Below are 18,667 nucleotides of genomic sequence, written 5' to 3' on the forward strand. Positions count from 1 at the left end.
AGAAAACTTCCTATTCTATACCGGCTGAATTTTAAAGTAGGTCTCATGTTTATCAGAATTGGGTGTTAAGCCTTCGACTGTGTCCAATAGCTCGGGGTCAGCTTGATAGAAATGGGGATTTGAAAGATATACAGGAGCACCATACTGGCAGGGGCTGATATTTTGCAAACCCTTTACAGCGCGGTAATCTTTGGTGTCATAGCATTTATTCTCTGGATTATTAACAGCATCACCATAGGAGTTTTCCGTTAGTTTGAAAAGGTCTGCATTGATTCCTGCAAGAGATAAATAGAAAATTAATGACATGAATAATGGCAAAATTTACTCAACACAATTCCCTTCTGCTTGCAATTAAAAAGGGTTATATTTTCGAAAGTGAGATTTTTTATGGTGACATTACTGGTTGTAATGGTACCCAAATATCATTTGTAAACGTGAAAAGTGTTCAGTATACTCTGCCATTTCATCATGGTAAAACTCACTAACGAGCATCGAGTATATATCGTTGAAATTTATTTTGCTTGATGGAAATCCACCAATTTATGGAAAAATTTTCCGATGAGGCACATTTCTAGCAAAATGAATGTATATAAGAAAAAGTGTGCTAAATTCGGCCGGGCCGAAACTTGGGAGCCCACCACCATGGATTCTGCTTAAAATGTATACAAAGTAAATTTAGTTGATTTTAATTTATTTCTACATACCAAACTTCTGTCAAACCAGCAAAAAATTAAAGCTTCTAGGAACCTAATAAGGATGATCGAGCGACCGGTTTACATGGGAGCTATATCAGGTTAGAGACTGATTTGGACCGAATTTGGCACAGCTGTTGAAAGTCATTAGAAAATACTACATGCGTAGTTTCAGAGAAATCGGAAAAAATTGTGTCTTCCATGGGCTTCAGAAATCAAATCGGGAGATCCGTTTATATGGGAGCTATATCAGTTTATAGACCGATTCGAATCGTACTTAACACAGTTGTTGGAAGTCGTAACAGAACACCGCAGGCAAAATTTCAGCCAAACCGGACAAAAATTGCAGCTTTCAGGGGCTCAAGAATTCAAATCTAGAGATCGGTTTATATGCGAGCTATATCAGTTTATAGACCGATTCGGACCGTAGTTGGCACAGTTATTGGAAGTCACAACAGAAGTCATAACGCAACACCACGTGCTAAATTTCAGCCATATTGAATGAAAATTGTGGCTTCCAAGTGCTCAAGAAGTCAAATCGGGAGATGGGTTTATATGCGAGCTATATCAGGTTATAGACCCATTTGGACCGTACTCGGCACAGTTGTTGGAAGTCGTAACAGAACACTACGGGCAAAATTTCAGATATATCGCATACGAATTGCGCCCTCTAGAGGCTCAAAAAGCAAAGTCCTATATCGTGTTATATGGGAGTTATATCAGGTTATGATCCGATTTGAGCCATACATGGTACAGTTGTTGATGGTTAAACCAAAACACTTCATGCCAAAATTTCAGCCTAATAGGATAATAATTGCGCCCTCTAGCGGCTCAAGAATCAAGATCCGAGATCGGTTTATATGGGAGCTATATCTGGTTATGAACCGATTTGGACCATACTTGGCACAATTATTGAAAGTCATAACTAAACACTTCTCGCAAAAAATTCAGCCAGATCAGATAAGAATTGCGTCCTCTAGTAGCTCAAGAAGTCAAAATCCGATATCGGTTTATATGGCAGCTGTACCAAAACATGTACCGATTTGGCCCATTTACAATCCCAACCGACCTGCACAAAATTTCAAGAGGCTAGCTTTACTCCTTCGAAAGTAAGCGTGCTTTCGACAGACAGACGGACGGACAGGGGCATATGGCTTCACCGATTAATAATGTCAAAACAGATCAAGAATATAAAGGGTGATTTTTTAGCTATTATCTTTTTGGCTACACTAATCTGAACAGCTCACGTATATTTCGTGTTTTGTTTCAGTGTCAAACATCTTCCGTTTTGTTTATAATTTAACCATGAATCGTCTTTCAAACAAACAACGCTTGCAAATTATTGAATTGTATTATCAAAATGCGTGCTCTGTCAAAGAAGTTCATCGCGCGCTGCTCCCATTTTAACAACGAAGCTCATTTTTGGCTTAATGGGTAAGCAGAATTGTCGATTTGGGATTGAAGATCAGCCAGAAGCATCGCAAGAGCTATTAATGCATCCAGAAAAAGTCACTGTGTGGTGCGGTTTATGGGCTGGTTGCGTCATTGGACCGTACTTCTTCAAAGATGATGCGAATCGTAACGTAACTGTGAATGGTGAGCGCTACCGTGAAATGCTATCCAACTATTTTTTTGACCCAGAATGCAATATCTTGACTTGCATGACATGTGGTTTCAACAAGACGGTGCCACATGCAACACACCACGCGTAACAATGGACTTACTGAGAGCCGAGTTCGGTGAGCATTTGATTTCACGTTCGGGATCGGTCAATTGGCCACCCAGATCGTGCGATTTAACGCCTTTAGAAAATTTTTTTGTGGGGCTATGTTAAAGCTCATGTCTATACAGACAAGCCCGCTTTAATTGAGGCATTGGAAGACAACATTAAAGCATATATTCGAGAGATACCGGCCGAAAAGTTGGAAAGAGTATGCCAAAATTGGACTGGAGAATTTGAGGCGCAGTCACGGTCAACATTTGCATGAAACAATCTTCAAACATTCAATCATATGGACCGTACTATCGATTCAAACAGGGATTTCCTGCATTTTTCGGAATTATTTGTTTTTTTTTTTTAACTTTCTTATAGCTCTTTGTTCCGTCTCAGATCAATATTTTGATGTGTTACAAGCGGAATGACGAAATTAGTATACCCCCATTCTATGGTGAAGGGTATAAAAACGACAGTTTGGTATTGTTTATGGGCTGGTGACATCATCTGCCCCTTTTGAACCGGAGTTGCGGGCAATATTTACATGAAGTTACTTTTTAAAAAGTAAATGAGAAAGACCAATTTATCGATTCCAATAAAATTTTTCAATGTATGGTACAAATTTGGGTGGTATATTGCATTAAAAAACACTACTATTAAAAAAAAAGTCAACCACTATGTTTTACTACATCGCTATGGCATAACTTTCTATGTCTATCGGTTGATTTATTGTATGATAATGTTTTCCATTATACCTACCATCTTTGACCACACTTTCGTGATATTTCAACGGTATCACGCGGCACAAATCCTTATCGTAGACATAAACCATATCAGATTTTGTTATATCCCTCGGTGGAAAGAATGAACCTTCTGAACCAGTTATACTGGTACAGGGTTGTTCATCCCATTGAGGAAAATGATCGATGCCATTCAAACGATCAATGTAACCGAAATCATGCATACCCTGATAGCCAGTTTTGATGGAATGCACCTCAGACAATGTTCCATTGCGCTATTAAAAAAACAAAAAAACAAAGAAAATATTTGACGGTATTTGTTATGGTTAGCAACAGCATATATAATACTTACAGCAATTAGCAAACCCATTCGTTCGCCCGGTCTCAGATGCTTTGGATAGAATTTATGTGCCAACGTTACCAGTGGATCGTCATAGCCAAATACTAACTGCTCGGCTGTTACATTTATGAACGGTTTAAATTGAGCTGCCGTCAATATGACGGATATTGTTTTCGATAGAACATAGCCCAATTTGGGGCTTAAGCTGGTAAGGGTCTGTAAAAAAAATGTTTTCAAATATTAAAAATACATAGGAATATGAGATGGTGGATTATAAATCTTTCGCCATTGTGATTTTCACAGACGGACGAATTTTTGCATCTTATTGATGTAGGTCGGGGGTTATATCGGTTCACATTTGGATATAGCCCCCGTCTCAACTGACTCCGGTGTTGATTTCTTGAGTCCCAGAGGCCTCAACTGTCATCAGATTTGTCTAAAATTTGGCACATAGACTCCTGTTTTGACTCTCAACATCCGTGTTATGTACGATCCTATTGTTCTATAAACTGAAATATCACCCATATAAACCGATCCCGGGAATTCACATCTTAAGACCCCAGAAGTCTAAATCTTAGTCCGACTTGACTGGCCAAATCAAATACCGCCCATACAGATCGATAAACAGATATAGCCCCCATTTAAACCGATCCCCGGGTTTTAATTCTTCCACACCTGGAAGCGGCAATCATCAACCAATTTAGTTGAAATGTTACGCGATGTGTTTTTTTACGAATTCCAATAGCCGTGCCAAGTACGGGCCAAATCGTTCCATAACCTGATACAGTTCCCATATGAACTGATATCCCGATTTGACTTCTTCAGCCCCTGGAAGCCGCAATTTTTTCCGATTTGGCTGAAATTTTGCACATAGTGACTTCCAACAACTGTGTCAAGTGCGGTCCAAACCTGATATAGCTACCATATAAACCAATCTCCCGATTTGACTTCTAGAGCCCACTGTCCGATTTGGCTGAAATTTAGTATATAGTGTTTGGTTATGAGTTCCAACAACTGTGCCAAGTTCGGTTCAAATCAGTCAATAACCTGATATAGATTCCATATAAACAGATCTCCCCATTTAACTTCTTGAGCCCCTGAAGGCCTCAATTTTCATCCGATTTGTCTGGAATTTTGCACATAATGTTCTTTTGGGACTTCTAACAACTGTGCCAAGTCTAAATTGGTCTGTAACCTGACGTAACTCCCATGTAAACCGATCTCCCGATTTGACTTCATGAGCAATTTTTCTTACTCTTAACAAATGTGGCAAGTACGGTCCAAATCGGACTATAACCAGATATATCTCCTATATTTTAGCAGAATCCATGGTGGTGGGCTCCCAAGATTCGGCACGGCCGAATTGCCTGTGTATTGACGCAGACATTTTTCAAACGTCTTATTATCCTTCCCAAATGCCATACACACGCTGTCACTTGCCGCACCTTTTCTGCATATGTGGGGCCGTAGACCTATATGTCCCGTAATGATACCGAAAGCCATACTGACCTTCTTCCTACTACCAGTGTTAACCTCTTCTTTCGATCCATATCTCCCAAAAGGATTTTCTTGGTCGTCTTACTGATCGTCTCAATGTTCGAAAGTGCTGCATGCGCGTTTATTGCCTGCGCCCATAACTTGTACTGTGATCTTCGCTGTCAAATCTGCCCATAGAATTTTCTGCAGCATTTCCCATTACTTCCCCATTATGGCCGTGCATTCAAACGATGCGAATCGCATCTTCCTTAGAGAAGGCGTTTATCTGCTTACATTCCAAGACTGTCCGTGATATCACCGTCCCGATTGTTGTTGCCGAAATGATGTTTACGAAGTTCGACAACCTCGCTTCAATATCATAAAAAATGCAAGTTTCCCCATGACCATTCCATGAAGGAACAGGCTCAAATTTAAGCTGAATGATAAAGGACTTTCTTTTATAGCCGAGTTCGAAAGACGTGCCGAAGTGCGCCATCTCTTCGGCGAGAAGTTTTTACATGGCTTCTCACAAGGTTGACAGCATTACTTTAATGCCATACCACTTCACACCTTCTGAGATCGCCCAGATATCCACCTGCAGAACCGTGTTATGGTCAGGCAGACGAAAAAGATTACAGTACCTGGGACCTCAATGTAGACTTCAAGACCTACTCTGTCCTCTAGCTTGGAACTATCCAGAAAGCATGAACTGCCCGATGTTAATACCAGACATCCGTCAATCCAAGACTGCGGCGCTAGCACAAATGTCTCTCAAGTGTAGTCTCAGATATCCGATCCGAAACTTTTTCCATTCGTTCCATGTTTCCTATTGTCTTAAGACTCGTAGCCGCGGCTGCCTCATGCTTAATCTGTATGTCTATGGGTCGGGCATCTGGAATAGTTTCCAGTGCTTTAGCGGGCGTGGTTCTCATCGCCCCGCCTATGCCAAAACAATATGTTCTCTAAGCCTGTCGAATTGTGCTAATATTGGCCCTTTTCTCCATTGTAGCTTACTGAGGCGTAAGCCAGTATTGGGCCAATTATCCTCCTATAGAGCCAGCCAGTTTCTTCGGATTCAGGATCCATTTCGAGCCTACGGTCCGACCTGTTCAGTTTCTGGTCCAAGCTTCTTGTTTAATGCTAATATTTTTGCTTATATCGTTATTTTATGAAAATAAGCCGTACGGAATGTTAACAGCCACTGAGACACACATCTACATTTTCTTAATGGACAATATCTATCTCATTCAAAATCTTCCTTAAATCTGGCTGTGCCAACATTTTTTTGTGCGTTTGGTCTACCTATGTATGTGTGCTATGCATGATAAAGTATTGTCCCTTCTTATTTTCCGCTTCTGCGTGGAAACCCATTTCTTTGGTTTGCCTTTTATCCATTTCTCGTGGGTAGAAAAGTAGAACAACAGTGCAGAGGTATTTTAAACTGGGAAATGCCGCAGAAGTGTTTCATACCTTGTTGATGATTATGACGCATATATGCAGTGTAGTGTTTACGATAATGATGACAAATTTTTACTATGTCATTAAACGTATGTGTGATGTCTGCGCTCAAAACTCTTTTACAAAGAGCGTGTGCAATAAACAACAACAAAAGGTCGTCCTTTTATGCGCAGAGTGAGTGTGTGAACGCAATCTTTCCTTTTCCTAACTTTCCTCCCCAAAAATCTTCTCTTAACAAACCCATCATCAATTAAGCAGCAGTCATTTTTAACGAACAACAGACTTTTCAGCAGTTAGCCTCTTCAGGCTAACTGAGTGAAATTGCAGCGAAATCGGATTATAAATTTTATGAGGCCAAGACTTTAAATCTAGAGATTGGTCTATATGGCAGCTATATTCCAATCTGGACCAAATTGCAGAGAGATGTCAAAAAGCTTTACACAACTCACTGTTCCAAATTTCGGCGACATCGGACGATAAATTCACCTTTTATGGGCCCAAGACCTTAAATCCAAATCTAGACCGATCGAAGCCAAATAAAAGAAGGATGTCGAGTTGCCTAACACAACTCTCTGTCCCAAATTTCAGCAAAATCGGCTTATAAATACGCCTTTTATGAGCCCAAGGCCTTACATCGAGAGATCGGTCTATATGGCAGTTATATCCAAATCTGGACCGATCGGGGCCAAATTAAAAAAAAATATCGAAGGGCCTAACTTAACTCACTGTCCCAAATTTCGGCGACGTTGGACAATAAATGCGCCGTTAATGGGCCCAAAACCTTAAATCGAGCGATCGGTCTATATGGCAGCTATATCCAAATCTGGACCGATCTGTGCCATATTGCATAAGTATGTCGAGGGGCTTAACTTAACCCACAGTCCCTTATTTCGGCGACATCGGATAATATATGCGCCTTTTATGGGCCCAAAACCTTAAATCGAAAGATCGGCCTATATGGCAGCTATATCCAAATCTGGACCGATCTGAGCCAAACTGAAGAAGGATGTCGACTGGCCTAACACAACTCACTGTCTCAAATTTCAACAAAATCGGATAATAAATGTGGGCCTAAGACCCTAAATCGGCGGATCGGTCTATATGGGGGCTATATCAAGATATAGTCCGATATAGCTCATCTTCGAACTTGCTTATGGACAAATAAAGAATCTGTGAAAAGTTTCAGCTCAATATCCTTATTTTTAAAGACTGTAGCGTGATTTCAACAGACAGACGGACGGACATGTCTGGATCGTCTTAGATTTTTACGCTGATCAAGAATATATATACTTTAGAGGGATGGAAATGGATATTTCGATGTGTTGCAAACGGAATGACGAAATGAATATATCCCCATCCTTCTGTGTTAGGATTAACAGATATATCGACGCTGTCGGGAGTTACTGGTGCATCAACTAGAACATATCGAGGATATCGAGGAGAACTAGAAGGCCAATGTTCTTGCAAAGTCCGGAACAAACCTTTCATATGTGACAGCTATAGTCGTATAACCTCACTTTTCGCAAAACTTTCGTGGAATGCGAGCTAAGTTTATGTGGGCCGAACGTTATTGTCAATGGGAAATATGCATTTAAATGGAAAATTGTGATCATAAAAGGGCACAATAAGTTAAGTAAACACATGTCTCGCACATGATGACACCTGTCGCTGGTGTCATGACTTAGACTCTAGGGAGGACACTTTTGATTTTCTATGCCTATGATTTGTTAAGTAAACACATGTCTCGCACATGACACCTGTCGCTGGTGTCATGACTTACACTCTAGGGAGAACACTTTTGATTTTCTATGCCTATGACTTGTAGTAGAAGATATATGAGACTGGGTTTTCTTCTCTTTTAGGATCTAGAAGAACTTGAAGACGTTCCACCAGTCAACTAAAAGGTTTTAATTAAATTGCCAAAGTGACATGATAAAATATGCCGAATTGGGCGTCCGATAGCCGAGTTGTAATGTGTTCGGAGTTCGATTTTCACCCGGGTCAGGTGTGTGGCTATTATGGTATTACAATGGACTAAAATTGTCAAAGTGAGACTGTTGGAAAAAAAACTCTAACCTAACCTATGTATGCTGACAATCGTCTTTCTAGCCTTGCATTAGTGTGGAGAAAACAAGGAGAGGACATGAGGAACTCCAATGTCTCATACGATGGCTTACGCTGAAGCTTAGACACCGATCTTCTCATCTTCCAAACCGATAATCCCACCACCAGGCAAAATGATTGCCAAAAGTTGATTTCTGTTAAAATTTGCTGTATAAATATTATGAAATCTTATATTGGGATGTTGGTAATTTGAATGCTATAGTATTTACCACTACTGTTAGAAGAATTTTGACATAACCAAGTTTGCCTAATAGAACTATTACTTGTTTTTCATTATCTTTGTTAATCATTGAAATACTTAGCAAATCTCCCACAAAATCTCAAATATCTGTATATCCTCAATGCCTTATAGCAGGGAATTCCAGCTTTAAGTCGGCTACAATTGTCATGATGATGATGAAGCTGTCAGTCAGTCGGTTTTAAAGATCTCTAGGTCATTGAAGATTTATGTGATTCTCAGAAAATGTGTTACTACATGCGTAAAATTTTGCAAAATTTACAAAATAAATTTATTCATCATAACCTTGCGGCTGTCAGCAGTTGTCAATGCGTAATGTGATGACTCTTATTGCGGTTTACTATTTTTATTTAAATAAATACGCCTATTTTTCTAAATGGCAAAATCCCCCGTCTATCATAAGCGAAGGCAGGAGCGAAAATTGATTGCCTTTCGGGCCAGTGAAACGAAATAGATGGGAAGGCAGGTTTACTTACCAGCAGAGGTATGTTGGGTGTGACAATTGGCGTATTTTTGTCTATACTCAATTCAGGAACAAATTCTAAGATTTTTTTGTGTTGATATGACACCGTAAAATTGTCATGAAACTTAACGTTCACCTTCTGCATATCTTCTCTGTAAGTAGAAAAAAAAAAACAGATAAAAAAGCAATTAATAAAATTATAAACTTGTTTCAGTTTGTTTTTGTTCATATGGAAGGAGGCAGGTAAGCTGAAACCACTCAGATGTTATCCATCAAAATCTAAAAAGCCAAGCACAGCGTCGAGCCCATCATTGTCGGTGTTGAATGATAACCCACCGAGAACCCATTTAATGCCTCTTAATAACTCTAGAGATACGCAAATTCCATAATTGGACTTGATTTTGACTTTTGCGACGCGCATGTATTTAAGCATGACCTTTTCGAATCAAAATCACCCATCATTGTCACCTGCCAGTGTAAGTTACAATGACACAGGTTGGAATTGCTATGTGTGATGTTCATGTGCGAATGTCAAGTTCACTTTAATCCCATTACGCTGTCGAGTTTTAACGTCTTGATTTTAGCCGCCTCTCGGTTAACTGATTAAACAATGTTTGAATTTTTAACACTTTCGTTTTCATTTAAACTAGGTGCCACACTATGATGACAGAGAGGAGTTTCAACTGCAAAATCGCATGCTGTTCAGGATTGTTTTTTTTTTTTTAACTCAAAATTGTGCTAAAATATTTGTAGAACAAGATGTTGACAGCATTTTTCTAGGAAATCAAATATTTGTATACCCTCCAGCAAAGAATGAGGGTATAATCACTTCGCCATTTTGCAAAAATTTCAAGCGCCATGTCTTGATATAAATGCCATATAAACCGATCTTCGATCTTGAGTTCTTAAGCCTCTTGGAATCGCAATTCTTATGCGATTTGGCTGAACATTTGCATTAGGTGTTTTGTTATGACTTCCAACAATTGGGCCAAGAACGGTTCAAATCGGTAAATAACCTGATATAGCTACTATATAAACCGATCATGAATCTTGACTTCTTGAGCCACTAGAGGGCACAATTATCGTCTGCTTCGGCTGAAATTTTATATGACATGTTCTGTTATCACTTCCAACAACTGTGCTAAGTATGGTCTGAATCGGTACTTAACCTGATATAGCTGCCACATAAACCGATCTTGGATCTTTAGTTCTAAAGCCACTAGATGGGCAATTTTCATGCGATTTGGATGAAAATTTGTACTAGGTGTTTCCTTATGACTTCCAACAACTGGGCCAACAACGGTTCGAATCGGTAAATAACCTGATATAGCTACTATAAAACCGATCTGGGATTTTGACTTCTTTAGCCTATAGAGGGCGCAATTCTTATCCGATTTGCTTCTTGAGCCACTAGAGGGCGCAATTCTCATCCGATTTGGCTGAAATTTTACATGAAGTGTTTTGTTATGACTTTCAACAACTTTGCCAACAACGGTTCAAATCGAAATATAACAGAGCCAACAACGGTTCAAATCGGTCAATAACCTGATATAGCTACTATATAAACAGATTTGGGATCTTGATTTCTTAAGCGCAATTCTTATCCGATTTGCTTGAAATGTAGTATGAACTGATATAATTGCCATATAAACCGATCTTGGATCTCGGCTTCTTGAGCCAATAGAGGGCGCAATTCTCATCCGGTTAGGCTGAAATTTTACATGAGGTGTTTTGTTATGACTTTCAACTACTGTGCTAAGTATGGCGCAAATCGGTACATAACCTGATGCCATATAAACCGATCCTGGATCTTGAATTCATAGGCTTCTAGAGGGCGCAATTCTCATCCGATTCGGTTGAAATTTCACATGAGAGGTTTTGTTACAACTTTCATGAGATGTTTTGTTATGACTTCCAACAACTGTGCCAACGACGGTTCAAATCGGTATATAAGCTGATATAGCTGCCATATAAACCAATCTTGGATCTAGACTTCTTGAGCCACTAGAGGACGCAATTCTCATCCAATTCGGCTAAAATTGCATAAAGAGTTTCGTTATTACTTTTAAAAACTTTGCTATGTATGGTTTAAATCGGTTCATAACCTGATATAGCTGCCATATAAACCGATCCTAGATCTTGACTTCTTAGGCCTCTAGAGGGCGCAATGCTTATTCGATTTGGCTGAAATTTTGCATGAGATGTTTATGTAAACTTCCAACAACTATATTAAGTATATGGTCCAAATACGTACATAGCCTGATATAGGTGCCATATTAACTAAATATGGGATCTTGACATCAATTTTCCTCTGATTTTTGTGAAATTTTACACATAGTGTTTCGTTATGAATCCAAAATCTGAGCCAAGTACGTTCCAAATCAGTCAATAACCTGATTAAGCTCCCATATAAGCTGACCTCCTAATTTAACTTCTTGAGCTCTTACAAGCCGCAATTTTTGTCTGATTTGGCTGAAATTTTGCATGCGATGTTATGTTACGACTTCCAAAAACTCTGTCAAGTACGGTCCAAATCTGTCTATAACCTAATATAGCACCCAAATAAACCGACCTCCTCCGAACCGACCGCTATGCTCTTGAAATTTTGCATAAATATTTTTTATAAGTCTAGGTCAGTTGAAATTTTAAATGGGCCAAATCGGTCCATGTTGTGATATAGCTGCCACATAAACCAATTTTAGGTCTTGACTTCTTCAGCTTTTAGAGGGCGCAATTCTTATCCGATTTGGCAGGCATTTTGTACAACGGCTTCTTCCATGACCTTCAACATACGTGTCCAATATGGTCTGAATCGATCTATAGCTTGTTTGAAGCTATAATATTGTCCGATACAGGATCTTATAAAAATTTAGTTCCTCAGATTGAATTTCTTAAACTCCTTAAAGCCTTAATTACCATGTAAGTTGGCTAATTTTTGTCAACATGAGTACACTTGCACGCTTCAATACTCGTACACATACCAAATACACTCTACATATGTTCACAATATAACATTCATTCGCTCCCCGATTTGATTTCTTCATAATAGGGCACATAATAGACATTTTTGTATGCTAGGGCGGATTGATTTGTAGGGATAAAATAACAAGTAAAAGCATGCTAAGTGCGGCTGGAATCCGGCCGAATCTTATATACCCTCTACCATGGATCGCATTTGCCGAGTTCTTTTCCCGGCTTCTCTTCTTAGGCAAAAAAAAAAGGTTAAAAGAAAGATTTGCTCTGTTATAAGAGCGATATCAAGATATAGTCTGGTTCCGGCCACAATTTAATCATGTGTTGGAGACCTGTGTAAAATGTCAGCCAATTCGAATAAGAATTGCGCCTTTTGGGGGCTCAAGAAGTAAAAAAGAGATCGATTTGTATGTGAGCTGTATCAGTCTATAGACCGATGCAGACCATAATAAACACGTATGTTGATGTTATGAGGGGATCCGTCGTATCGAAGTCAAGACCCAATATCGGTTTATATAGCCGCTATATCAGGTTATGGATCGATTTGAACCATATTTGGCACAGTTGTTAGATATCATAACAAAACACGTCGTGCAAAATTTTATTCCAATCGGATAAGAATTGCGCCCTCTAGAGGCTCAAGAAGTCAAAAGCCAATATCGGTTTATATGGCAGCTATATCAGGTTATTGACCGATTTGAACCATACTTGGCACAGTTGTTGGAAGTCATAGCAAAACACGTCGTACAAAATTTCATTCCAATCGGATAAGAATTGCGTCCTCTAGAGGCTCAAGAAGTCAAGACCCAAGATCGGTTTATATTGCAGCTATATCAAAACATGGACCGATATGTCCCATTTACAATCCCAACCGACATACACTAGTAAGAAGTATTTGTGAAAATTTTCAAGCGGTTAACTTTACTCCTTCGAAAGTTTGCGTGCTTTCGACAGACAGACGGAAAGAAAAACGGACGGACATGGCTAGATCGACATAAATTGTCACGACGATCAAGAATATATATACTTTATGGGGTCTTAGACGAATATTTCGAGTAGTTACAAACAGAATGACGAAATTAGTATACCCCTATCCTATGGTGGAGGGTATAAAAAGCTTATAGCAAAAACGTAATCTACACGAAATTCTAAGAAAAACCAGTAAAAGCGTGCTAATTTCGGCCGGGCCGAATCTTGGGATCCCACCTGGATTCTGCTAAAATATGGGAGCTATATCTGGTTGTAGACCCAATTGGACCGTACTTGGCGTAGTTGTCGAGAGTCATAACAGAATATTATGTGCAAAATTTCAGCCAAATCGGATGAAGTCAAATCGGGAGATTGGTTTATATGAGAGCTATATAAGGTTTTTGACCGATTTCGATCGTACTTAGCACAGTTGTTGGAAGTTATTACAGAACACTATGTGCCAAATTTCAGCCAAATCAGATACAAATTGTGGCTTCCATTGGCTCAAGAAGTCAAATCGGGAGATCGGATTATATAGGAGCTATATTAGGTTCTTGACAAATTTGGAACGTATTTGGAACAGTTGTTGGAAGTCATAACAGAATACTATGTGCAAAATTTCCGCCATTGGCTCAAAAAGTCACATCGGGAGATGGGTTTATATGAGAGCTATATCCAAATCTGAACCGATATGGCCCATTTGCAATTCCCAATGACCTACATCAATATAAAGTATATTTGCAAAATTTCAGTTGGGTTGCTCTCTATCGTGATTTCGACAGATGGACGGACATGACTAGTTCGAATCAGGATTTAGAGACGATCAAGAATATATATACTCTATGGGGTCCTGGGTCATTATTTCGAGATGTTACAAACGGAGAGACTAGAGTAGTATACCCCCATCTTATGGTGGTGGTTATAAAAATCCTAATAATTATTTCTACCATTTATTTATTTATTTTTTTTTTGGCTAAGGCGGGCATACACATTTTTAAACCGAGAGGCGCGGATTAGGATTTTTATACCCTCCACCATAAGATGGGGGGTATACTAATTTCGTCATTCTGTTTGTAACTACTCGAAATATTCGTCTGAGACCCCATAAAGTATATATATTCTTGATCGTCGCGATCCGTCCGTCTGTCCGTCCGTCCGTCCGTCCGTCTGTCTGTCGAAAGCACGCTAACTTCCGAAGGAGTAAAGCTAGCCGCTTGAAATTTTGCACAAATACTTCTTATTAGTGTAGGTCGGTTGGTATTGTAAATGGGCCATATCGGTCCATGTTTTGATATAGCTGCCATATAAACCGATCTTGGGTCTTGACTTCTTGAGCCTCTAGAGTGCGCAATTCTTATCCGATTGGAATGAAATTTTGCACGACGTGTTTTGCTATGATGTCCAACAACTGTGCCAAGTATAGTTCAAATCGGTCCATAACCTGATATAGCTGCCATATAAACCGATCTTGGGTCTTGACTTCTTGAGCCTCTATAGTGCGCAATTCTTACCCGATCAGAATGAAATTTTGCACGACGTGTTTTGTTATGATATCCAACAACTGTGCTAAGTATGGTTCAAATCGGTCCATAACCTGATATAGCTGCCATATAAACCGATCTTGGGTCTTGACTTCTTGAGCCTCTAGAGTGCGCAATTCTTACCCGATCAGAATGAAATTTTGCACGACGTGTTTTGTTATGATATCCAACAACTGTGCCAAGTATGGTTTTAATCGGTCCATAACCTGATATAGCTGCCATATAAACCGATCTTGGGTCTTGACTTCTTGAGCCTCTAGAGGACGCAATTCTTATCCGATTGGAATGGAATTTCGCACGACGTGTTTTGTTATGATAGCCAACAACTGTGCCAAGTATGGTTTAAATCCGTCCATAACCTGATATAGCTGCCATATAAACCGATCTTGGGTCTTGACTTCTTGAGCCTCTAGAGTGCGCAATTCTTACCCGATCAGAATGAAATTTTGCACGACGTGTTTTGTTATGATATCCAACATGTGTGCCAAGTATGGTCCAAATCGGTCCATAACCTGATATAGCTGCCATATAAACCGATCTTGGGTCTTGACTTCTTGAGCCTCTAGAGGGCACAGTTCTTATCCAATTTGAATGAATTTTTGCACGAAGTATTTGGTTATGATATCCAACGAATGTGCCAAGTATGGTTGAAATCGGTCCATAACCTGATATAGCTGTCATATAAACAGATCTGGGGATTTGACTTCTTGAGCTTCTAGAGGGCGCAATTCTTATCCGATTTGGCTGAAATTTTGCATGACGTATTTTATTTTTACTTTCAACAACTCATAACCTGATATAGCTGCCATATAAACCGATCTGGGATCTTGACTTCTTGACCCCTAGAGGTCGCAATTATTATCCGATATGCCTGAAATTTTGTACGACGGATCCTCTCATGACCATCAACAAACGTGTTTTTTATGGTCTGAATCGGTCTATAGCCCGATACAGATCCCATATAAATCGTTCTCTCTATTTTACTTCGTGTGCCCCAATGGGCGCAATTCTTATACGAATTGGCTGAAATTTTACACAGGTCTCCAACATATAATTTAATTGTGGTCCGAACCGGACCATATCTTGATATCGTTTTAATAGCAGAGTAACTCTTTTCTTATATCCTTTTTTGCCTAAGAAGAGATGCCGGAAAAAGGACTCGACAAATGCAATCCATGGTGGAGGGTATATAAGATTCGGCCCGGCCGAACTTAGCACGCTTTTACTTGTTGTTTTAGTAAATGAGTTCTTCGGAGAAGTTTCTTAGAATTACATGTAGTTTACGTTTTTGCTATACGATAAAAAAATCGGCCCGCCCAGCAAAATAATATCTCTCAGAGCTTGAAACAGAAATTCCATCTAATTCCGTATAATGTTTTATGTGTCACCATAATCACTCCCCTTGTCAACAACCATATTCCAACAATATACATATCTGTCACTATGCTAGTGGTTTTAATGTTGCTTTATGTGATACCGGGTCTCTGACTCACATGCGCCTGTGCAAATGCTCATCTTAATAAATGAAAAAAAATAAAAAAATCTGAATATCTTAATAGAGATGTAGTTAATCACTGAAGTACTTTGGTCGTCAGTGCCCCGACGGCGGAAGGTTTGTTCACATTTTTATGACTTTTGGCACCGCTTTATTTTTGGTTTTTGAAGTTTTTCATTCCGTTTATCTCAGGGCGGCTTTTAAGCGTTTGTGGCTTATAATTCAATTTTATGTTGTCTGTTATTGGCAGCGGTACGCCCAGCCAGTTAAGACACTTGTCTGTCCGCCCAACCACCATACTATTATGTGTCATTTGTATGTTATTACTTGGTTTTTTTTTCATAAGGGGGCTTTTAGTTGAAGCTGTTGGTACTCTGGTTTTTGCGGCTAATTTATGTTAACCAACAAAAAAGCAAAACAAACATTATAAGAAAAATAAAGAAAAACAGCCATGCAATAATATTTGTAAGCTCACATCTTAGCCATTTGTTTATGGGCATTTAACACCCTTTGTCTTGAAGTAAATATTGTTTTAAACATTTAATGGCCAACATGTCACATTAATCTTATCGACGCAACCCCAAACAGCGGCTATTCATGAAATTTACTCTATTACCTATTTATTATTTATTACGTTTTTGTTAATAACTATGTTGGCTTTTGGATGTCTGTGGGCCTGGGAAATAATTGTTTTGTAACAAAAGAAACAAAATCTAAAATCTGGCCCAGGTGGTAATGGTAGGGGAGCTAAAAACAAGCAATTTTGCAAAGTTTAAAAATATGTTGAAGCAAAATCAACAAGTCTTCAAGGATGTAGGATAAGTGCAGTCGAGTGATCGTTTTACTAAAAAGGGTAGCAGTTTGACATTTCGAGGCATAACCTGCATTTCCTAAGTGATGAGTCTAATAATAATAGACTTTGGAATTTACTCAAAGTTTCTCTCTGTATAACTATATATTATACAAGTATTTGACGCCATAAAATTGCCTTTCAGATTTTGCAGTCTTAAATTAGAATCTTTATATACGACCAAGGCGGACACTAATATCAAAATTGAATGTAACTTATCCATTGAAATGGGAAATTTCTCTATTAAAAATGAGCGATTTATGAACAAGACGAACTATAAAAAAATTTTTATTGAACAAAGAATGTTTGCAATTGAAATTGACGATAGTTAAATGTTATGGGAAAAATATATTCTATTAATTCATCTTAATGCTAATTAAGTACTTAAAAGTGTTTTGAAATTAATCGTGAGGTGTTGCTATGTCATATTGAAACTGTAATAAATTTTTAATACATACAACGGAGACTTAGAAATCTTTGGTTTTTCTTTTGTAGAATCACTCAATACTTATTTTTGTGTTATAAATATTGTAGATAATTACAGAAAATGCTGCATGACATTAAAATCGTTGTAGGAGACTTTAATGCCAAGATAGAAAGATGGAAAATTTTGCCTATACATCTCGTCCGCTAATGGACTGAGGCTAACAGACTTCGCTGCCGCAAAATATATGTTAGCAGCAGCAACAGATTTTAACATTAACAAGTAGAAACGTGCTAAGTTCGGCTGGGCCGAACTACCTCGGGTATTTATGTTAACCACCTTTCGTCATTATCCGGTAAAAAATGCGTAATTTATGCCCCCATAGCAGCTCGGTCTATATGGCAGCTATATCCAAATCTGGACCGATCTGGGGCAAATTGCAGAAAGTTTTCGAAAAGCCTAGCCTTACTCACTGTCCCAAATTTCGGCGAAATTGGAAAATAAATGCGACTTTTATGGGCTCAAAACCTTAAATCGGCGGATCGGTCTATATGGCAGCTATACCAAATCTGGATCGATCTGAGCCAAATTGAAGAAAAATGTCTAAGGGCCCAACAAAACTCATTGTCCCAAATTTCGGCGAAATCGGACAACAAATGCGCCTTTTATGGACTCAAAAACTTAAATCGAGAGATCGGTCTATATGGCGGCTATATCATAATCTGGAACGATCTGGGCCAAATTGAAGAAAAATGTCGAAGGGCCTAACACAAATCACTGTCCCAAATTACGGCGAAATCGGACAATCAATCCCCCTTTTATGGACCCAAATCCTTAAAACGAGAGATCGGTCTATATGGCAGCTATATCCAAATCTGGACCGATCTGGGCCAAATTGAAGGAGAATGCCACAGGGCCTAACACAACTCAAAATTGCAAATTTTGCCCATTAAGGAACAGGGGCAACTTCTCACATATCAATGAGTGCAGTCCGATTCAAGTTTAAGCTCAATGATAAGGGGTCTCCTTTTTAAAGCCGAGTCCGAACGGCGGACCGCAGTGCGACACCTCTTTGGAGAAAAGTTTTACATGGCATAGTACCTCACAAATGTTGCCAGAATTAGGAGGGGAAAACCACCGCTGAAAATTGTTTCTGATGGTCTCGCCAGG

The 18,667-nt window shown here is 39.1% G+C and overlaps 1 protein-coding gene across 5 annotated transcripts in view; it reads right to left on the bottom strand.

Annotated features, from left to right (window-relative positions):
- The window catches only part of LOC106090959 (scavenger receptor class B member 1), a 201,685-nt gene that overhangs the window by 13,979 nt on the left and 169,039 nt on the right, over window positions 1-18,667 (bottom strand). For all 5 annotated transcript variants that reach the window (XR_009396899.1, XM_059361883.1, XM_059361877.1 and 2 more), the window contains 4 exons: window positions 9,259-9,397; window positions 3,499-3,702; window positions 3,166-3,421; window positions 22-275 (listed from right to left, as the gene is read on the bottom strand). Coding sequence is in view for 4 of the 5 variants with exons in the window: in XM_059361883.1 (XP_059217866.1) it covers window positions 22-275; window positions 3,166-3,421; window positions 3,499-3,702; window positions 9,259-9,397 (853 nt within the window). In the remaining variant the exon portion in view is untranslated. The remainder of the gene's footprint in view (window positions 1-21; window positions 276-3,165; window positions 3,422-3,498; window positions 3,703-9,258; window positions 9,398-18,667) is intronic.

This window comes from Stomoxys calcitrans, chromosome 1 (genome assembly GCF_963082655.1).
Source record: "Stomoxys calcitrans chromosome 1, idStoCalc2.1, whole genome shotgun sequence".
Classification (NCBI taxonomy): domain Eukaryota; kingdom Metazoa; phylum Arthropoda; class Insecta; order Diptera; family Muscidae; genus Stomoxys; species Stomoxys calcitrans.